The sequence below is a fragment of the Propithecus coquereli genome, unplaced genomic scaffold (assembly GCF_000956105.1).
Source record: "Propithecus coquereli isolate 6110/MARCELLA unplaced genomic scaffold, Pcoq_1.0 Scaffold115, whole genome shotgun sequence".
NCBI lineage: Eukaryota > Metazoa > Chordata > Mammalia > Primates > Indriidae > Propithecus > Propithecus coquereli.
Window position 1 is genome coordinate 5,315,218 of NW_012135525.1, and position 24,106 is coordinate 5,339,323.

The 24,106-nt window shown below is 36.1% G+C and overlaps 1 protein-coding gene across 2 annotated transcripts in view; it reads right to left on the reverse strand.

Annotated features, from left to right (window-relative positions):
* PHYHIPL (phytanoyl-CoA 2-hydroxylase interacting protein-like) overlaps positions 1 to 17,909 on the reverse strand; it is an 88,560-nt gene extending 70,651 nt beyond the window's left edge. Inside the window, exon 1 of one of the 2 annotated variants that reach the window (XM_012657610.1) lies at positions 17,483 to 17,909. In XM_012657610.1, coding sequence (XP_012513064.1) covers positions 17,483 to 17,588 — 106 coding nt within the window. In that variant the 5' untranslated portion in view covers positions 17,589 to 17,909. Of the gene's footprint in view, positions 1 to 16,838; positions 17,196 to 17,482 lie in introns of those variants that run through there. The other variant, XM_012657618.1, reaches the window with a different exon arrangement.
* Between the last annotated feature and the right edge of the window lie 6,197 nt (positions 17,910 to 24,106).

Sequence of the window (24,106 nt, forward strand, 5' to 3'; positions counted from 1 at the left end):
TCACTTGAAGATCATTACAATACACCCATGGCATTTACAAAAGACACTTGAAAGTCCTTACATTTGTAAAAACAATTAAAGTATATAATTTCCCAAGTACTAGAACAGAAAAACATCACTAAGTGATGGGTTTCAAAACATGCTACCTTAAAACATTTTAAGCTGAAGGAATTTGATAAAACAGCAGAAGCAGGTTACTCTCTGACATTCTCCTACCCTTCTTCCCTGAAGCAGATCATACATAATATGTCTCTATATCCAGAGGAAGAACATCCTTATCTCTGAACACATAGGGTTGCAGAGAAGAATATGAACAAATAAGCCTTGCTAAGTTTCCCCCAATTCGTTACCATTAGATCATATCCTTTTATCCTCCAATTATATTTCTCCATGACTGTCCATTCTTCATCAAACTAAGCATAAAAAATATACAAGTTTACCCATTTCTTTGGGTCTTCATTTCCCTATGAAGGCTCTGTGTCACATAAAACTTATAGTAAATAAATCTGTATGCTTTCTTCTTGTTAATCTGTCTTTTGGTATAGAGGCCTCAGCCACCAATCTGATGGGAAAGATATTTTTCAGCCCCTATCTATATAAAGCACTCACAGACACTTAATGATTATACAAGCAGATAAAAGTCATGTTAAAAGCAATTAAATTCTGGTACCAAAATAAATCATATAATAACTTCCATTATTAATATAATAACATTAGTCAATGCAAAAATACTGCAAATTATTTTAACAAAAACTATTCTGCTTAAAATTCTCTTTCCCCTTTCTCTTTTCTTACATCATCACACTTTGCTTTTTTTAGGAGTCTTTTTTTTTTTTTTACTTAAAAATAATGTTTTTGACATTTCACAGGAGTTCTGTGTGCTCAAAGAAAAAATAAAGAAATGTTGATAGAAATGCTGGGCAATTAGCTTTGCAAACTCACAAGTAAATGCCACAAATTCAGCCTTTTAGAGTGCTACTAAAATTTAATTGTCAGCATTAAATTGTCCAATTTAGCTACCTTTGACGTGGCCTATAAATAGATGCAGCTAAAAATGGTAACTGAATTTTCAATGTCTAGTATATACTTCTGTTCATAAGAATTTCAGAGATAACTGAAAAAAACCACTGTTTAAGACAATTGAGTTGGTATCACATTTCACTGTCATTTTGTCTTTCTATCAAATTCTTCTGAAGGAAACAATGAAGAATACTACAGCACTGTCACAGAGCATTATTGGGAGGAAAATAATTATTCCCTGATTAATATGTTTTGTAAGTTTAGATTTCATATTTCAGATCTTCTTAAAGCAGTGCGATGAAAATAAGTAAATATAAACACACATACACCCTGTGTTAAATAGTATTATGCATGTATCCATGGAAATATATTTAAGATTTCATTAAAATATTATTAATATTACATGATAATGAAACTAGGTGGTTTTTGTATGTCGGAAAATTAAAATCAAAAGTATTAATATTACAGGCAAAGAGACTGAAAAAAATTCTTCAAACTATAATGAAGGCAGCAAAGAAAAAGTTCAATGGTTGATCTACATGATGTTCTTAGAAATATCTGCAAAGCTATGAGAAATATTTACATAGGTGAAGATATACTTCTGTAATACACAGTGCAAAATAAAAGTTCTAGCAAAAGTGGTTAGATTGTATTTGGAATATTTATCATTATTTCAAATTTCATTATTATAAATGTGATCATTAGATTTAAATGAGTAAAGCTTTTAGAAAAATAAGTAGTGTAAATAGCAAATTCTAGAACTGCTTTTCTAGTCATTAGGCTTTCCTTTTAAAAAAATCACTAAAAATAACAACCAAAAGAGCTATATCAAGCCCCAGAGAAATTAACGTTAGATATACTGAATTATACCAGAAGAAAATACATAAAGTAGGCCCAAACACCCAGTCTTAGCACAGCTTGAAAATGTTATAGAAAAACTATATTTATTAAAATGGAAGGTTTATCTAAGCTTAAACACATTCTGCAAAAAAAAAAAAAAAAAAGAGTGTAAGTGTAAAAAAGACTAAGTCTTATTTAGGCTAGCACTCAACAAACACCCTAGTAAACATTAAGATTAGGACGTTCAAAAGGTCAAAAGAAAATCTTGGAGATGTATGTCCAGTATGAAAGCCTTAAAAATAGATTTGGTGAAGATTTTAGTTTTGCTTTAGTTCCAGTGTCATTACTTTTCTGCTACTTTGAGTTCCAATAGTTCATTTATTTTATGCACTCCAGATTAAGTTGCTAAGGAGGGAAAAATTAATTCAGTGTACCTCACAGTAAACACAAAAAAATCATACACTTAGTTCTCTTTCCAGTCAAAATGAGGACAAATATATCAGGTACACAGCTTATGTTAATTGTATTTCTTTCATGTTAACTGCTTCAAATATTAGTAACAATGCCCAGCCAAATATACTTGTATCAAAAATAATTTTCAAATGATCATTTCAGGTACCACATGCACAAAAAAAGACACCAGCATTCTAATTTACTCACACTAATGAGCAGTTCAACCTGACATGAGTCTCAAAGACCGGCTAGATGAAGGAAGGAACACTTGATAAAGGAGAAATACCGGCAACTAAAAAACAGCTCAGAAAGGACTACCAAATTTTCATCCTTATCTTCAAACTCTCACCCTATGAGAAACAGGTGGGCATTTCTAACATCCTTCTGGACATTTCCATCTAGACAGTCCACAGATATTTCAAATCTAACTAGTCCAGAAATGACTTTAATAGCTTGTCTTCAAGAATACTCCTACATTCCGTCCAACCAACAACTCCTATTTTATTTGCTGGTGTCAAAATGGACCCAATCTCCCAATTTAGCAAATATAGCCATCTTTAACAACTCCTTTTTTGTATCTCACACTACCAGTTTGAAACAGATTTTTGTCTCAGGTATGTTCAATTCCACCCCTAATTTTTATCTACCTTGTCTTAACAACCCTATCTGTTATCTATAATTGCTGTTTAAGTGGGTTAAACTCCCTGAACTCAGTATCTCAGGTCATTTATCAAATGCATGCCAGAATACTATCTCTAATCACCAAATATCTCATCTCTTCCCTACCTAACCACTTCTTTGGTCATGTTTATTACAGCCCAGCTTCTTCAAGTGTGGACCCTGGATCTCCAACATCAGCATCACTTGGAAATTTGTCAGAAATGCAAATTTTGGGGATTCACCCAGATTTAATCAATCAGAAACCAAGGGGATGCGGCCCAGCAATCTATGTTTTAACAAGCCCTCTAGATCTTCAGTCCTCAACCCCCTGGGCCAAAGACTGGTACCGGTCTGTGGACTGTTAGGAACCAGGCTATACAGCAGGAGGTGAGTGGCAGCAGCAGGCAAGCAAAGCTTCATCTGTGTTTACAGCCGCTCCCCATCCCTTGCATCACCATCTGAGCTCTGTCTCCTGTCAGATCAGCAGTGACATTAGATTCTCATAGGAGCACGGATCCTACCGTAAACTGCGCATGCAAAGGATCTAGGTTGTGTGCTCCTTATGAGAATCTAATGCCTGATAATCTGAGGTGGAGCTGAGGCAGTGATGCTAGGGCTGGGGAGCAGCTGCAAATACAGATGATCATTAGCAGAGAGGTTTGAATGCACAGAGGCCATAAAAAATCAATTGCTTGCAGACTCTTATCAAAACCCTATCAGTGAGTGACAACTAACAATTAAGCTGCATCTGGTGGTAGGCTTTACAGTGGCAAAGTGAGCATCTTACTTCAATTGCAAAGCTGCATCTGGTGGCAGGCTTTACAGTGGCAAGTGAGTTGATATACATCGATTGTACGGCTACATCTGGTGGCAGGCTTTAAGTCAGAATACGATACTTATTTTAGTCCATGCATGGCCCACCCGTTATTTTATTTACCACTTCCATCCACATCTCTTTCCTGCACTCCACACTTATCTCAGTCACAGTTTTAGTGAACCCACAAGCTAACCCTAGCAAAAATGAATCAAAAACAAACGTCACTGGAGAGCTTCTTTGAAAAGGGGGAAAGACCCAATGATGAGATAGCAGAAGATGCTAAGACTGCCAACAAAATGAAAGCTGCATTTAAAAGAAAATACCAAGACTCCTACTTAAATTATGGGTTCATTGCAACAGGTGATTCACATTCTCCAAGTCTACTTTGTACAATATATGGCAACTGGCTATCAAATAAAGCCATGAAACCTTCAAAACTGCTTTGCCACATGGAGACCAAGCACCTTGCATTAAAAGACCTTTGGAGTTTTTCAAAAGAAAAAAATGTGAACACAAAGAAGCAATTACTGAAGGCCACCACTTCACAAATGTGTCTGCCCTGAGAGCATCATTCTTAGTGGCTAACCGCACTGCTAAAGCTAAGAAGCCCTTTACTATTGGTGAACAGTTGATCCTGCCTGCTGCTAAGGACATTCGCCGTGAACTTTCAGCAGCAGCTGCAATTCAAAAGGTGGTATGTGTTTCTCTTTTGGCTAGCACCATAACTAGACGAACTGATGAAATAAGCAGAAGATATTGAGGCACAATTGTTAGAGTGAATGAATGAGTCACCACGGGACACAATCCAGGTTGAGGAGTCTACTGATGTTGACAACAAGGCAACAATGCCTGTTTTGGGGTGATATATTTTTCAGGAGGATATGCGTGAGGATATGTTATGTGTACTTTGTTGCCAACAGCTACAGAACTATTCATGTTGATGACTGATTACATATAAGGAAAACTGAATTGGTCATTTTGTGTCAGTATATGCATGGACAGAGCGGCTGCCATGACCGGATAGCTTTCTGGTTTCACTACTTGGGTCAAAGAAGTTGCTTCTAATGTGAGTCTATGCACTGTGTCATCCATAGAGAAATGCTGGCTAGCCAAAAAATTTCACCTGAACTAAACAACATTTTGCAGCATGTCATTAAAATTAAAAACCACATTAAAATACATGCCCCTAACTCACATCTGTTCACGCAGCTCTGTGAGGAAATGGACGCAGAGCACACGCCTTCTCTTATACACAGAAGTAAGATGGTAGATCATTGGTCAGAGTTTTTGAGTTATGAGAGCCACTCCAGAGATTTCTTTTAGAAAAACAGTCACCACTGGCAGCACATTTCAGTGACAAAGAATGGGTTGCAAAACTTGCTTACTTGTATGACATATTCAACCTGCTAAGCAAACTCAGTCTGTCACTTCGGGGGAGAACAACTGTGTTCAAGTCAGCAGATAAAGTGGCTGCATTCAAAGCCAAATGGGAATTATGGGGGTGACAAGTGAATACTGAGATTTCTGACATGTTTCAAACATTAGCAGAGATTTTGAAGACACTGAGCCAGAGCCTTCTTTCTCCTAGCTGGTGCATGATCACCCATCTCAGCTTTCAAAAGAATCTGAACAGTACCTCCTAACCACAAAGACCCCCAAACTGGGAAGGAATGGATCTACGATCCATTGTAAATAACCTGGATGAATCAACTTTGTCCATGCTAGAAGAGGATCAACGTCTTGAGATCACAAAGGACATGACAGTGGCCTTAAAAGTATGTTTGAGACAACTTCAAATCTCCATAGGTTCTGTATTAAAGTCAAGGAAGAATATCCTGAGATTGCCACAAAAGCACTGCAAAGCCTACTTCCATTTCCAACATTCTGTCTTTGTGAAGCAGGGTTTTCTGCAGTGACAGAAACCAAAATGAGATTACAGAGTAGAATGGATGTAAGCAACACACTTTGGGCATCACTGTCTCCCATCACCCCCAGATGGGACCATCTAGTTGCAGGAAAACAAGTTCAGGGATCCCACGGTTTCTGCATTATGGTGAGTTGCATAATTATTTCATTACATATTACAATGTAATAATAATAGAAATAAAGTGCATAATAAATGTAATATGCTTGAATCATCCTGAAACCATCCCCTCTGGCCCCCCATCACCCCATCTGTGGAAAAATTGTCTTCCATGAAACCTGTCCCTGGTGCCCAAAAAGCTGCTGTTCTAGGTGATAAATTTTGAGAACCACTGACCAATGATTTAAAATTCATTTAAAAGAGAGGTGATTAAGGGGTTCATCAAACATCATTAATCCTTTTAACTAAACTATTTTTAAAACTACAATACAAATAGCACATACTAAATTATGCTGTATTATGTGATTTTTGGTAAACATCAAAACTTTGCCTGCTACCTCAGTGCAGAAAATGGCACAATGAATGAAAAGGTGTGGCTCTGTTTCATGTGTGTGTGTGTTTAAATTCAAACCAGCAAGTATATGTTCAAGTACAATTTTGCAAACACATGTACTTGCGGGCAGAGCTCAATTAGTTGTGGGTAAGGCTCACCTAGATGAATCTATTTAGCCCTTCCTCTAATCAGAATAAATTAGATCAAGAGCTAACTATGAATTTTGTGTACTTCTTCTCTAATTATATTTGTGATGAAGTTATTCTAACTTTGGAATAAAGTTATACTTTTCCCAGTACAGATAATGAAATAATTACCTATAAAACTAGAAATGGATCCCTATTTAAAAATGGGGAATATTAAACAAATTTAACATGGATGTATTGTGACTAATTTGGCTCAAGATGTATTAAGTTTTACTATTAATTAGTACCAGTTGATTTTTCAGCTAATATTGACCACACTGGCAACTATGTTCAAAGTGAAATACATACGCTAGAAGCTCCCGGAAATAGTTACTCAAGGCTAAAATACAGTGACAGTCATTTGTCATTAGGATTTACATTACAGTGATAAACTGACAAGTTTTCAATGGGTTTTATATGATAAAATAGTGCAAAATAGTAATATAGTCTCTGACAAGTTTCATAATTTTGCAACAAAACATGAAGGGGCTGATATAATTGCAAATCTGATAATTAAAATGTACTTAGAACAAAACCACCATATTACCTAAGAACAAAAGCATCCATAATTAGGGAAAAAAGCTTATTAAATCCTGCATTTCTGATATTATAACAACAAATATGTTAAATGAGTAAGCTATTGTCGAAAAGCTGAAATTAAACATTGGTACATTTCTGAAAATACAGAGAATACAAAAATTACTCATCACATATACCTAACTGATTAATTCAAATGTTAAGATTATGTAAAATCTTTCCAATTAAACTGAATGAAAATATGAACATGGCAGATCCATTTTCAAAAGCTTTTCAAATAGGTAAATTCAAAAATGGTAAAACAACATACAATGGAGAAAAAAATTTTAATGTCTAAGTCATTTTAACACACTATCAACTATCAACACTAACACACTATCAACTAACACATTATCAATTTTTAACACACTATCAACTAAACTGTCATAAATATTGAAACCATCGTATTAAGGAAAATAAATAAAATTAAAAATCTCAAGAATGGTAGCTCCTATAAAAGTTGTTGCTAGATTTCATCAAGTAATAGCTGTATACTAATATGGATTAGAGATCAGATATCAAGATATTTCAAAATAATTTTGGATAATCACATACAAACTATTCATTAAATTGAAGTTGTTGGGTACTTTTCCTGATATATTTTACAAATAGGAAATTTCAAAATTTATTTTTCACGCTAAATTCAGTTGAGTGTCCTGAAGCAACGTACATTTCAAAAAAAAAAAAACCAAGAAATGCATTTTTTCTTAATTAAAAAGGTTTGATAAATATCTCAAATATAAATAACTTGGGGAAACCAATTTGATTATCTAGCTCTTTAATAAGCTGAAAAAAACTCAATTTGACAATGCAATCACAATGTTACCAAGCTTATAAATGGAGATAAATTTTCAGTAATGAAATTGATTCCTACAGATTCATCATACAAGTAAAATAAATTAACTGTTCCAAATTTTAACAGAGATCAGCATAAAAGTATGAATTTTTTAAAAAAATGTCATCAACAAATATCTCAGAATGTTATAAGATACACTATTTTATCATTGAAAAAATGAACTGACTGATGAATCGATTGTACTGCTTCCCTCCAACTGGAACATTTATTCTTTCATGAATCAATTTTGAAAAAAAAATCCTTACTATTTCTCTGTAAAGCTGTATCTGCTTATTTGAAGCATATCCCAAGAAAGAAAAATGTTTAAAAATATTAGTTTGCCACTACTTATTTGTATGAACAAGAATTTTCTACATAAGTTCAGCATAATCCTTGATGCCAAAAAAAAAGAATTTTCTACATACAAAGCAATAAAAATATAATAGCAACTTTCAAGCATAACTGCCAACTTAAATTTCCTGCTATACCACTGATTGACTTCATTTGAAAAATGCTGTTAGCATGAAACTACAGGATATATATATATACACATACACACACACACACTCGTAAAATACTACTTTTTACTTGTTACATGGAATTCTTCAAAAAACTTTTTTTAAGATAAATGTTCTCTACATGTTAGAAAGTTTGAAATCTACTAAGAAGATAAATCCAAATCTTAAGCACGTTATAACTTAGCCTTAAATATCTTTCAGTTTAATTTCCCACCAGGCACACTTTTTTCTCCAGCAATACCAAATGCTATGTATTCCCAGAAAATACATATTACACTTTTAGACATGCTCTTATTTCTGCTAGAAATGCCCCTCTCCCACTTCTGGAGAAATTTTACTTTACTTCTAATACTCAGATAAATGTTGCTTCTCAGACCCAAGACAGAATTAACTATTTTCTCTTCTAAATTCCATTATGTTATTTACCACATATTATTATATTTATCTATTTAAATATATTGTCTCCCAAAATATACTATCTCCCTAAATCCTTTAAATGCAGAATCCAAGTTAACTTTCATTCTTGTATCCTTTTTTTCCTTGATCTTAAATATAGACTCTAAAGTTGGAATGCATGTACTAATAAATAATAAAAATAGGTAAGTAAAAGAACAATGGAAACAAAGTGAAAACTTGCTAAGGTTGGTCCATATAAATTACTCATTGAGTCAGCATAGAATGGCACTGTCCTCTAGCTAGTGCTACTTAAAAATATGGTCTACCCACAGGCAACAGTCCTTAAACTATTAATATTTAGCAGTCCACAGTGAAATAAATATAAAAATTAGCATTAAGAATTTAGAAACTTTTAAAAGAATTTAAGTGATTTTCATGTCATGTTGAATCCTTTTGTATCATTTTAATTTCATTTTTCTAGAATTCTTTTTTTTATATTTGTATTAAGTATCAGTGACAGGTTGAAAATTTGTTTTTAAAAGAGGGTCCTTTACCACAGATAGCTTGAAATAGACTATGGAAGACTATGAATAAGACTTTGATTATTTTTTAATGAGAGTTTGGTTTAGGAGAAAGACTATGGTATCCATATAAATTTCTGTAATATAATATCAATATAACTAACTATATTTCTCAAGGTTTATACCATTATCTTTGACACTTTAAAACACATATATTAATAGAATCATAAGTGTACCTGGAACACCTGTGTAGAAATAGCATTTCTTTCTAAATTTATTTATATGAAGGCTAGATTTCAAATTAAAATTAGGGTTTATTTCTCTCCCTATCAGACTTTATGCTATTAGATGGCATAAAGAGCCATCCATCTTTGACCCCACACAGAGATAACTTATTGTCTAATAACATCAGTCAGCTTTCTACAGCTCCATGCTTGATCTGCATAATCTCAAAACCCTGGAAATACATAAAAGCAAAATGAGCATACTATTTTTTAAAGAAATTCTCCTTTCAATATTTTTATTCCCATCAAGAGAGATTAACTTATGTTTTCGATCTTTTACATTACATGTTGGCAAACTTTTCCTATAAAGAGTCACATAGTATTTTAAGTTTTGTGGGCTATATGGTCTGTCACAGCTACTCAGCCCTGATGCTGTAGCATGACAGTAGCCACAGACAATATGTAAACAAATGGGCATGGCTGTATTCCAATAAAATTTTACTTACGAAAACAGGCAGCATTTGGCCCAGGGACAATAACTCACAGACCTCTGTTTTACATCACAGATATAACTTTAAAATGCAGTTATTAAGAAGCTATCACATAGTAGATGCTCAAAAACTATAAGATTCTTGTTGGCATTTATTATCAGCTTCTAAAATGTTAAAAACTGAGAAACTCATCAACATTCAGGCCCATGGAAGATGAGACATAATTTTTCAAGAAAATCAGAATATACTGAAAAATCCTTTTTTGTGCTTTGCCTTTCATGGTGTATGTTTAGTGAAACTATAATAAGGCTTTCATGCTATTATTAGATAGCAACATTCCCACAGGTTACAGAAAACAAAAGGTAAGATTTATTTACACTAGTTGCCACAACCACTACAACAAATAGTATACATGCAAAATCCCCATAAAGTAGCCCATTTTAAATGAAACAGAAATATGGCCCACATAATCATAATATATCAAACAAAACTAACTAAAAGTCTAAGTATGATGCTTTTTGTTCAACTCACATCTGTTAAGCAAATTCAAAATATAGAGCTCTTGTTTGCAACGACAACAAACCTGGACTGTAGATTTATTTCATCTTTGGAGTTCAAAGTTAGCCCTCTCCAGGATGTGATCACTCCTTTCCTTCAAAGGGTGAGATACAAAGCTCATTAGAGATCACTCTAAAACCGAAGTCAATTCCTAACCATTCCTTTTCACTTAAGTTCCAGTCTCCCTAGTGAAATATACATTTCAACCAGCAGTTCTTCTCCCCATTCTAGAACTCTTTTCCCCAGAACACAAGAAGAATTGCTGAATGTTTATTGTAAGTTTCTAAGAGGTCTCTTAATGTTAGATTCCAAACATCTTAACATAACTCAAATGTTCTTTTCGCTTTATACTAACCCCTCTAAAATGTCTCCTAAGATTCCAACACTATCTTTATGGAGAAGAATCAAAATTCACTATTTCACCATCCCCTCTACAGCACCAAATGGTTGGTTTTATATATTAATGATTCTCAAAGTATTATATTATCATCAGAACTTGAGTAGCAGCTGGGCGCGGTGGCTCACGCCTGTAATCCTAGCACTCTGGGAGGCCGAGGTGGGAGGATCGCTTGAGCTCAGGAGTTCGAGACCAGCCTGAGCAAGAGCGAGACCTGGTCTCTACTAAAAATAGAAAGAAATTAGCGGGACAACTAAAAATATATATAGAAAAAATTAGCCAGGCATGGTGGCGCACGCCTGTAGTCCCAGCTACTAGGGAGGTGGAGGCAGTAGGATCACTTGAGCCCAGGAGTTTGAGGTTGCTGTGAGCTAGGCTGATGCCTCGGCACTCTAGCCTGGGCAACAGAGTGAGACTCTGTCTCAAAAAAAGAAAAAAGAACTTGAGTAGCTTTTGAGATGTAGGAATGAAGAAAAAGAAAAGCCTAAAAAGAATATAAGTGGCTTCTCTTGTGGGGATCCACACTGAAACAATAATGACAAAGCAATATATAATATACTTCTGAAATATAATATCTATGAGAGAGGGAAGTGCCCCTGGAAAAGGGCTTAGGATATACTTGGATATCCACTGAGACCTAAAAATCTGAGATGTAAAAAAATTAATGTCATTATGATGTTTAAATATTATTTCCTTTCTCTTTTTTTTCTTTCCTGTAAATGATTCTTCTGATTTCCCAGTCTCAAAAAGTTAATCCTCATCACTTTCCATTTTGCCTGAAAATTCAATCACAAATTATAATTATTTTGGAATTCTTTTTCTTTTTTTTGTCATTGAGGCTGGAGTGCAGTGGTCCAATCACAGCTTACTACAACCTCAAGCTCCTGAGCTCAAGCCATCCTCCTGCCTCAGCTTTCCAAGTAGCTAGGACTACAGGCACATGCCACCACATCCGGCTAACTTTCCTATTTTTTTGTAGATGTGGGGTCTCAAACTCCTGGCCTCCAGTGCTCCTCCACCTCGGCCTCCCAAAGAATATTTTGGATTTCTTTTACACCATTTACAGTCACTACTCTTAACATATGCAGAACATGCTGAAGCCATCTACCTATTTTTTCTGCCTAGACTCTTCTACTCTTCTACACATTTCTGCTGAAAGTCTTCCCCACACACTGATTTTACTTCTCAAACATATACGTGTAACATATAGCTTGCTCAATAAGATAGTTTAACTACTGCCTAGTAATAATCAAATATTTTAAACAGTTAAAGAAAAAGGCATATGTTTAGGGCAGTAAAAATAGAATTTAAATAATTAATAAAGGATAAAAAATTCTTATAAAGAAATTTAACAGAAATGGAAAATAAACCCAAGAAAGAGGCACATTCTACAAGGTAAAACTTGAATTATGCATCTACAAAGGGCAGAGAAGGAAAACCAGAAACTAGGATTATGCTTGCTGCAGTAAGTGGTGCAACTGCTGTTATTACAAAAGCCCAGGGTAAAATAGTAATCAGGAAAGCATGTTCACATAAATTAGAGGGCAAAGTAAGATTAGGCCTAAATGAGAAGGAAATATCAGTGGGAATAAAATCAAGTGACTTGTAAGTTGTTTAAATTGTGTTCTTATAGTGTGAATTTCTGACCCGCCTACCTTAGCAACAAAGCAAGTTGCCAGTGTTATTACTTGTGACATATCAGTCATTCTACCACTGGAGGGAGTCTGGTCACATATGTTTTGATGTGACTTTTACTCTAGTAACTTCTTGGTCTTCTCTGGGAATGAATTAGAACCCCTACCAAGAATATGAATTGGTTTAACATAACCTGATGGTTTTAAAGGTTGTTCGTTTGTTTCTTTTAGTTTTTATTTTATTTTTGTTTCATACTAATAAAAATTTATAGTATCTCTATAGCATATCTGGGTCAAAGAAATTAATCCAGAGGTCACATGTCCTAGTACAGATCTATCCTTGGAAAAATTTATAAAGAAAAACATTGTAAATTAAGAACAAAGAAGGGCTGTGAGGCAAATACTTACCCAGAGTAGGTATCAAGCTCACAAGGCACATGAAAAACAACAAACAGAAGATTTGAACTAGAAGCTGAAAACAGTTTTTTGGACTAAGGTTAAAAATGATATTACTGATAGAATGGTAAAGCAGAAGGAAGAGATAAGAGTACTATAACAGTGACTTTTAAATTTGCTATTCTTTAACATTCGGAATTTCCAGATTCTATTAATTACTCATGAAGCTGAGGTGATTTCCTAACTAAACACATAACTGAAATTATGAAAAACAACAAAGATCTAACATTGCCAAAAAAAAAAAAAAGAAAGAAAAGACAGTAGTTCAAGTCAAGAAGGTACGTGGAGAATAATATTCCATTCACAATAATTATTACTCTATTTCATATCAAGACTTGTGATAAATGCTATATAAGAAATACTTTACTTACGTATTTCAACAATCCTACAGGACTGGCATTACTATACCCATTTTACATGAGAAAGCTTAAGACTAAAAAGGTTAATTAATTTGCCTATGGTTACACATCTATCAAGAGTCAATATTCTAACAGGTTGGTCTGAGCTAAAATGGTATTATCACTATGCTATACTGCATGTCAGTGAGACTGAGTAATGACCACCTTCCACTCTTGTAATAAAGACTATTAAAGGTAATAGTTACGAGTACTCCATCTAGATGTTTGCTTCAGAAAATGTCATTAAGAATTATCTAATATACCTTTGTGTCACTAAGCATTTCTGTTACTTTATGTTTCCAAAGTTAAAATCTATTTAATTCACATGTCAATAAGCATAAAGAAGAAGATCTCAACTGATTTATAATTTAAATAGATATGATAAAGTCCACACTCAAAGGAATCTATCATTTTAAACATGTAAAAGAGAAAAAACCTTTTATTTTTTCTTCTTCTCCACAGGACTATTGTTAGAGACAAAGACAGGGAAAATATGTCAGCCTCTGTCTGTGTAATTTCTTTAAAATGTGTTCCCTTGATGATTAGTATCATAAACCCCATAAACCATATCTACACAGTCATAAAATGCCCTAATCCTAGATATAATAATTGTGAAAGCTAGGAAGCCTTGGGTGTAGATTTAAGTGCTGTGAAACAAATTAATTTTGTATCTTCTTCTTTACTATAACAAGGGTGCAGGGAGCTTATATACATGTAAGGCAACATGTAGATAAATCTTTCCCTTTCAGCAAGGAAATAAAGCTTTCTAATACATATGATAAAAAGATGAAAAGCAGAAGTAATATAGAATTCTATGGGGGTTGAAGTAAGGGAATGTTTTGTGAAGGTCTGAAGTACCTACACGAAGAAACAAACTGGAAATTGATTCCCATATTATTGATGCTTCCAGATGAGAAATGTTTTTTCTCCTTCAATTTTTTTGAAAAGTCATAATAAAATTACATTACATATGCAACTTGAGTGTACTTCAGCACAGCACAGAGGGAGGAACAAATACTCTTCTAATTGCCATAGGAATTAGTAGAAAACACTAGATCTATAGTATATCCTCAGAAGGTTTCCTAATAGTCTATCCAGAATCCTCATTTTGAACTACAAGTAACACCTAGGCAGGGACCATACACTAGTAATCAAAGCAAACATGCCTAGAAAAGACTATCCATGAGGTAATGTGTATGTATATAAGAATCATTTTGCTTAATTAAAAATCCAATTATATGACTCCATGGACTCTAACCCATATTCTTCAGTCTATTGAATATTTTGAGAAATTATGAAAAAAGAAACATTGTGAATTCTCAGTGAGAACGTAAACATCAATTTATAGGAAAATATACAAGTAACAGGCAAAAACATAAAAGAGAAGACCCAAGAAAACATAAGAGAGACATAGGTATGTTCACCAGCAGCTATGCTTCTTAGTCAATACAATATGCAAAACATCATAAAATTAAAAACATCTATGAGTTGAAAGGGTAAAATTTAGAAATGTACACTTAACAATCATAATATAGTTTCCCCTATTCTATTTTATTCTACTTCCAAGGAATTCATGTTTCTCTCATTTTTTCATCACCAAATTAACAGTAGAGTAAAATAAAAGACAAATGTATTTCTATCATAAAATTATGAAAATACAGCTCTTATTATGTACATAAGCATATAAACAGATCTGTCACATATTCTGCCACATTCTTTTCTACGTTATATATTTATAAAAGTAAAATAATGAGACTTATGAAAGGAAGTGAAAGAAGTGAAGGGAGCAAATAGCATCCAACTGAAAATTTCTCAATATAAAATGATAGCAAATAAGATCTGGTTGACAAATTTAATGCAAAACTTTATAAATTATTATGTAAAAACATTATCCCCCCCTAAACTATTGCTATGAAGCCAACTTAATATTTTTGGGATTGACATGTAAGATAGAATCACAAAAAAAAGTTAAGTATTTAACAACATCACTAAACAAGGTATTTCCGAATTTTTCCACATCTTCTAATATAAGAGTCAGCCCTTTATATTCATTGGTACAAGCTCTTTCATAAAATAAAATCCTCTTTAATTAGTCTATGTTAAATTAATTAGAAGTGTGCAAATAGTAATTTTAATTTTCATAGGTAACTGCTTAGTGCCAGCATCCCCCCAAAATTAAACATTACATAATTTATTCATTTTGCCGGATTCATAAAGTGAACAAAAACAACTAAAAATAGCTACTACTTTAGGAGAAAAGACCACAGTAAATACAGCATTAATTTTTATTAACTATTTAATCTATTTTAATCTATTAATTCTGTGAATTTCATAAAAAAGAAAACTTTATTTTCCATAATATCTTTGAGATACATGGTAAATGCAATTTTAAGTACTGATATTACTGGGTTCTGAAGAATAACAATGAATTGCCTATTTCCAATTACTACAGAAATAAGCCTTTGATAAATCACTGAAGTAAATAAAAATGAAATCTACTTTTATTAGAATTTTAGTTTTCTCTTGAACAATATAAGAAAACCAAAATATTTACAATTTACAACAGTAACACTGCAAAGAATCATTTCATGAAAGTAAATAAACTAAAATCCAAATGACTTCTTATATGGTATATTAAAAATAACTTTTACAGTCTAATCATGCAAGGTCATATATGGAATATATAAATAAAATGATGAAATTTTTTTAGATGCCATAAATAAGTGCACTTGCTACTATGGTTACCAAAATAGTCTAAGAATAAAAGATAAATAAGCTGCCTCTGCAAGACTATTTATTTATTCATAGTACATCTGTTTCAGATATTAAAGTGTCTTTGGTTTCAAAAAGTTTGAATTTTGTTTTCAAATTATTAAATGTTTGTATTAATAAATAGAAAATTCACTAATAAACACACATTTGGTACTCACTTGACCCAAACGTACTGAATAGCAATGCCTCACCAAGTTATTACCATTTAAATGACTTTGGAAACAAGACCTCTGCTCCCTATTTGGATTACACTGATAAATTTATGACCTTACTGTGAGCATATTAGTATCTCTACATAACTTTGGCTAAAAAATGTTTTACAATCTATATACAGTTAAATATTTCGTTTATAATCAAGGGTTCAGGGCCATCCTCACAACATGCAAATTATTTTTCCTTTGTCAGATGTAGAATTTTACAATTATTTGGCCAACCAATTACTAATCAGATGATTTCTTTACAAACGAAGTTTTAGTCCACATTACTGAAATAGCATGAACTGTCCAACTAGTCCAACTAACACACAAGCTCTGTAACTACCCACACTGCACAGAGAACTAGCATATCTCTTTAACGCTCAGACCTGTGTTCAATCAATTTCCTTCTTCAGGAGACTGCCAACTTTAACAATAGAATGAACAATATAACATCAACACTCAACGGTGCGTACTCGCCACATATTCTGAGTCACAGCAGATATATTCGGTCAATTCCTTTACAGATTTTTGACAGTCTGAACCACGAAGCTTGTGTCTGTCCCTGGTGCTGAAATGTACTGTTTTTCTGCGCTCTCACTGAAAACCTGTCACCTGATCCCAATTTGAGAGGATCAAAAAGACTTCTTAATTGGGGGAGTCTGAAGATGGGAGGTTTAAAAAAGGAAATTATAAGTTTCTGGACGGAGAATGCTAACTAGTTAGTGTGTGTTGGGGGGAGGGGGTTGCTAGAAACATTCAGAGGGCATTTTCCCTTCGGTGCCAGGAGACCCAGGAAACCGGACTGCGGCAAAGCTCGGAAACGCCTGGTCGGGGCAGGAGCCGCGGACGGGAACGCCAGGCGGGCGAAGGCTGCGAGGGGCGCCGCGGGTGCGGACGACGACCACTTTCCGCACCAAGGAGCGAGCCCCGGGGTCCTTTTGTTTCTGGGCTAAGGGCAGGGCGGGTGGGCGGAGGGGAGTCCGCACCTGCATTTATTTGCACAGGGGGGACAACAAAAGACCCCGGCGCCCCGGCGGACGGCGTCGGCAGAGCCAGAGCTGCCCTGGCGCCTCGGCGCGGGCTCCGTCCCTCTCCTCACCGTCCCAGCAGCTCTTACCGTCCCGGTCGCACAGCTGAATGGCCTCCAGGCTGAGGTTTTTGATCACCTCCTCACAGGGGCTGGTGGGGCTGTTGAGGGCATGATCCAGTCGCGGCACCTCCATTTTTCCAACCCCCTTTTCAAGCCCGCCTGCTTCGTATCCTGGCTCTCTCGGCGGGCCGGGTGGGCAAGAAGGGCGGGAAAGGGAGGGGGAGTGGCGGAGGGAAGGGAGGGCGCCTGGGACGCGGCGCTGAGGGGCCGAGGCTGAGCCGCTGGGCTGGAGAGCCGCGGCCGAAGCGACGGCCGTGGCAGCAGCTCTACGGAGTGCGCGGCTCTGAGAGACCGAGCGGGACCCGGCGCGAGGGCGGGAGGCGCGCGCTCCCGGCGGGGAGGGGACGCTGCGCGCGGGGAACGTGAGGGAAAAGGCGCGTCGCGCGCACGCGCGCGGGAGGACGCGCCCACCTGCTGGTTCGCGGCGCCCCCTCCCCCACCTTCCTGCGCGCGCACGCGCCTCCGCCTGCCCTCGAGCCACCGCGGAGGCAAACGCGCGTGAGGCGTCCGACGACCGAGCGCGCGGCAACGGCGGGCGCCAGGGAGGCTACGTGCGCCGCGCGCGCGCCTCGCCCTCTATCCTGGCGATGGCGATTTGGCGATTTCTTTCTGCTCAGTGTCAGGCGGAGCCCGAGTTGTCACTGAGGCGTCTGCACGGGGAGGCGAGGGCGAGCAGGTTGGTTGGTCATCAAGGATTGAAAACGGAAAGTAAGGGCCCAGACTCTCTATCCCGCTGTTGCTGCCTTCCCCTCTCAAGGTCCCAGGCTGTTCACAGCTGCCTGCACCCTGCTGGCTCAGCCTGAGAGGGTTACCTGAAGAGTGGTGGGGTTTGGGGACAGCATTTTGACCACACCAAAGGAGGGGCAAACATGGAAACTCATTACCGCCAGAAAGGTGAGGGAATGAGAAGATGCCAGCTAGCCTGCCTTTAAAAAGGCAGCAGACACGCTTTGAGGCCAACAGCCACTTAGCCTGCCTTCTCAGTCTAGCTTTCCTTCATTCATGCATTCAGCAGATAACCATCAAATGCTCCCCCTGTGCCAGACATTGTTCTGGGTGCTAAGGAAGGGAGGATAAACAACACCTGTTCTCATGGATTTGGAAGGAATCTTTGCTGCAATAGAAAATGAAGATTGATTTGTGCTTCCTCAAGCTAGCCTAAACTTGTGTCCTCATTGCTTTTAATGACACTTTAAAGATGATGCAGTGCACTTAGTGGATGTGCAAATGTTTTAAAAATAATATAGATAGAGGTCACAGCCTTTTGACCTGTGTTCGCATTTGCTTCTTTGAAATAGTTTTTAGTTTTGTTGCTGTCTCAGGACCAAAAATAGTGCCCCCTCCCCTTTTCTTAGTGCGTGTGCTTGTTATAAATTAAGTTCCTTTTTTATTGATTTTCCAATTTCAAACATAAATGCTAACCAATAAGCAACAATTTACATATAGATTACTATATGCTACCCTTTCTAGTCACATCCATTTAGCCATAACATGACTAAATCTAGTTAATTGAATCCACAATAAATGGAAGGACTAGCTTAAGATAAACCTGTGCAAAAAACTTGGCACTATTGCAAGTTAATAAAAGTCTGTGAAATATAATTAGGTATCTTAAAGTGAAATGTCCTCATTATGAATTTAGATATTAATGAAGATGGATCTTTTTGAAATTTGAAAGAATTCTTGTGTTAAGGTAGGGGTGTCCCCAAGAAGAAGGTAAATTATTACCTGTCAAGAGATATCACAAGAGGGTACTTATTGATGAATTTTCTGTGTTCAAAAGCCTGACTCTGTAGGACTAAAAATTGATATGGTCATTGCAACCACGGCGGGTTCGTCTTTCAGAGTAGTCTCAAATTTACAAATCTTTTACTGATTTTCAAGTGAAAAATATGCATATAATTAAAACTATAAGTCGCACAAATATCTATTAAGCACCTTCTATGTACAAGATACATGCTATGTGTTGGAAATTTGGAGTTCAAATCTATCAGGAAAAATAGATACCGAAAAAGTAAAAGTATGATGGGTGTTAAGAAAGAGGAATTGTGGAAGCATACACAGGGGTTATAACCTAGTCTAGATTGTCAAGAAAACTTCCAAAATATTAAGGGAATGGGAAATCATTGAAAGGCTTTCAATATAGAATTAGCATGATCAGATTTATAGGCTGGAATATTTGTGTAAATATTCTACACAAGGGAGAATAGTTTTGAAAAAGGGAGTAGAGTTTTGAGAAATATTAATGTGACTTTCTGGGTATAAAACCTATTCAACCCAAGGCACTTTTCTGCTGAGGATTTGGATTACATACAAAATACAAAAAAAAGGTTTAATATTAATATTTGACTTTGGAAGTATAAGATTTTTTAAAGCAAGTTAGGCTTCAAATCAAGGGATTGTCAAGAGATAAAATATAAAATTATTTATGGTTTAACTTATCAAGGCTAGGCCTGGTGGACCAAATGATAGTTTCTCCTGTAGTGAAGACATTATATCCTAGTCCACTATAAAGGCTTAGGCCAGAGATTACTATAAGGAAGGTGGTGGTAATGAGATAGGTAAAGTAGAAGAAAATCCTGTTCTCTTTGGCTCAGAGAATTACGAAAAAGGGGTAGAAGAGCTCAAGAAAGGCAACCAAAAACATTTCTACTCACTCCCACCTTGAGGATGGGGTTAAGGAGTTGTGGCTTTAGTAATATCCAGATTGGTATGGGAAAACTCAAGGACAGAGAAATTTCTTTCCCAGTTCTCAGATCTCTGGGAGGTTATCTCCTGGTCAGGCTGAGCAGGGACCACATTCAAGTAACCTTGAACAGGGCATCATAATTAGGCAGAGACAGGGTAGTAGTTTACTTCCCAGAACTGATGAAAGTTTCTGTATACTCAGAAAGTAGCCAAGTTGAGTGCCAGCAGACCTGCCATGAAGCAAGATGTTAAAAGAACAAGGTGATCCTTTAGCAAAGACTGTGGGGTGGACTTTGTAGACCAGGAATGTCTAAAGTGCCAAAGGGATGAAATGTGTCAGTCAGGGCTACAGACTATGAGTTTCTCTGGCTACCAGCTTCAAGTGAAACACCAGAAGCAGCTAGGCATACAAGGATGTCACCTTAGAGACCGGAGAAGGCAGAAGGCACAATTCAAACCCAGTGACCCTTTATCCCAATGCCTCAAGGTAGTGGAAGCTCTCTTCTGGTATTCTCAGACACCATCTAAAATAGAATGTGGGGGAAAAGTTGGAAATCTTAGAGATTGAGGATCTTAACATAATGAAGCTGAACTTTACAAAAGGAACTCATTAAAATACTGATTGAACCCAGGTTCCTGGATTAGGGTAAAAACACATCATTTCCCCTTCTGTTTCTCAGTGAATGAGATTTCATGAGGATGACCAGATCAGTTTTAGATAAAATGAAAATTCTACCTTTTCTTTTTATACCTAAGTTTCAGTATGAGTAATTATAATCATCATACACTTACATCACTTAATCATTAGCTTGAGGGGTCCACTATTACACTCAAAATCCTACCAGTCATTCAAGCCCCAACTCAAATGGTACATTCCATATAAAAATGATTCCCTCTGCCAAAACCCTTTTTGTTCTATTTCCATGAGGCTTTATTTATAGTTCTCTTATAGACATAATCACATTATGATTTGTAAGTTAGTATACGTGAAAAATCAGACTCAAATTGGAGAAGGACCTTAAATATATTCTAATTAAATACCTTATTCAGTGTTGAAGCCATTAACAAGAAGTTATTTACCTCCTAATAAATAGCAAATTAGCAAATTAAAATCCTCACAAAGTAATCCAAATTCTTCCTCATTCTGTGCCCAAACATGCCTCCTATAAGAGCAATACAAAGGCCTTAATTTTTCCCTCTGTTGATAATGCACAATAATGATAATCCTCCTGTTGCCCGTGTATATTCAAATCTCTGGCTAGTACTCCTAGTTCTTTCAAACATTTGTGATATCACATTATTTTGAGTCTCTCTATCACTGTGGACACTGTCCTCTGGATAGCTCCAATTTTTCTAAGAATCCATAAGCAAACACACCAGGTGTGGAAATAAGAATATAAAGGAAAACACATTATGATATAGCCATCTTTGCTCTATGTGCCAGACATCTTGTAATGCAGCCCAGGAACACATTAATTTTTTTGACAGTAATACCACTCAGCTCACAATCCTAAGCTTACAAGCACATACAAACCTATCCTCTTTCCTGAACATTTATTTCTCCTGTGATATTGTAGATTTTAAGCACATGTTATTCACACAGAGAAGATAGTACAGTTTGCTGAATTTTTTGATTGAACTTCAGTAGTTTGAATATGTTTAGTTGTTGCAACTAGCCTAGGATTTTATTAAAAGCAAAGAAAAAGTAGGCTACAAAGTCCTCTTGGTAGGCTAGTGCAGAGGCCTATCTTTTATGATCCACAGGCCCACGCACAACCCAGGTTTTTATGACTAGACAGAGGACAAAGAGTAAGAACCAAAACCGTAGATAGAAAGAAACTCCACAAAATGCATAATAAACAAAAGGCTACATTTTATTTCCTCTTGTAACACTACCATAACATTTTCTAAACTCTTATTATAAATGGAAGGGTAAAAGAAGACTCACGATTGACAGAAACAAAGTTGAAAACAATTCAGATATTCCAGATTATTGTCCTGACTCAGGTCAGGTAGTGTCTGGACTTGTGAAGATCAAGTGACATAATACATACAAAATTATTATATGAACTATAAGGTACCTCAAAAAGTTAGGATATTATTATAGGGCACCAAGAATTGCGTTAAGAAAGGATATCTAATCAGTTTTACAAATTTATGGAAATATTTTAATAACTATTTTAAGACATTGACACCTTTCATATTTAGAAAATCTTTATGGTTTAGTGTGTTGGGGCTTTTAAAACACAAAGATAGTTTAACATATGCAAATCAATAAATGTGATACACCACATTAACCTAATGAGGGACAAAAACCATATGATCATCTCAATAGATGCAGAAAAGGCATTCAACAATATTCAACAATATGCAACATCTTTTCATGATAAAAACTCTGAACAAATTAGATATTGAAGGAATGCACCTCAACATAATAAAGGACATATGTGGCAAGCCCATAGGTAATATCGTACTCAACAATGAAAAGTTGAAAGCTTTTCCTTTAAGATCAGGAATACGATAAAGATGCCCATTCTCACCACTATTCAACATAGTATAGGAAACCCTAGCCAGAACAATTAGGCAAGAAAATGAAAAAAAGGCATTCAAATAGGAAAGGAAGAAGTTAAAACTGTCTCTGTTTGCAGATGACATGATTTTATATATAGAAAACCCTAAAGACTCCACCAAAAAAAAACCTCTCAGGGCTAATAAATTCAGTAAACTTGCAGAATACCAAGTCAGCATACAAAATCAATTGTGTTTCTATACGGTAACAAAAAAAGAGCAAACAATCCAAAAAGTCAAGAAAACAATCGCATTTATAATAGCATCAAAATGAATAAAACACTCAGGAATAAATTTAACTTATGAGGCAAAAGATCTGTACAATGAAAACTATAAAACATTGATGAAGTAAATTGTAGAAAACACAAATGGAAAAGCTTCCTGTGTTCATGGATTGGAAAGATTAATAGTGTTAAAATGTCCACACTACCCAAAGCAATCTAAAGATTTAATGCAATCCATATCAAAATTCCAGTGGTGTTTTCACAGAAATAGAAAAGACAATCTTAATACTCATATGAAACCACAAAAGACTGAAGAACTAAAGCGATCTTGAGCAAGAAGAACTAAGCTGGAGACATCACATGTAGGAATGGGCCTAGAAGAAAGGATGGATGGAAAGAACGTGAACAAGGTGAATGAAGGGTCTGGCAAAAATGCCTGCCCAAAGCTGCTTGTTTGCAGAGTGCAAAGGTCAGCTGAAAACAGCTAACCTGTATGGAAGTTGCTAAGGAAATTAACAAACGGCCCTGACCCTTTGCACATGTCCTTGGAAATAAATATGGGGAGGAAGTTAGCTGAGGAGGCCATTTTCTCCTTCCAACTTTGGCCTCTTCTCTTCTCTCGAAACACTATGCGATTTGAGTAATTATTTGTTCCTTTGCTACCAAGCTCAGGAGCGAAAAAGTAGTCACAACAAGAGGTGACCCCGACAGTGATTCAGGAATCTGCATATCTAGTGAGCGTTTTTGTCGTCCAGACTACAAGCGGAATCATCCCCGACGGATCTGCCAATTGATGACTACCCAATGCCATTATGAAGAGACACTGGCTGAAGCTTGCATCTCTCTTTCTCCTACTCACACTCCGTCTCTAATTTTAAATATACAAAAAGGGGGACATGTAGGGGCTGGGCCTAGAAGAAAAGATGGTTGGAAAGAACCTGAGCAAGGTGAATGAAGGGTCAGGAGAAAACGCCTGCCCAAAGCCTCTTGTTTGCTGAATGCAAAGGTCAGCTGAAAACAGCTGACCTGTGTGGAAGTTGCTAAGGAAATTAACAAATGGCCCTGACCCTTTGCACATGTCCTTGGAAATAAATATGGGGAGGAACTTAGC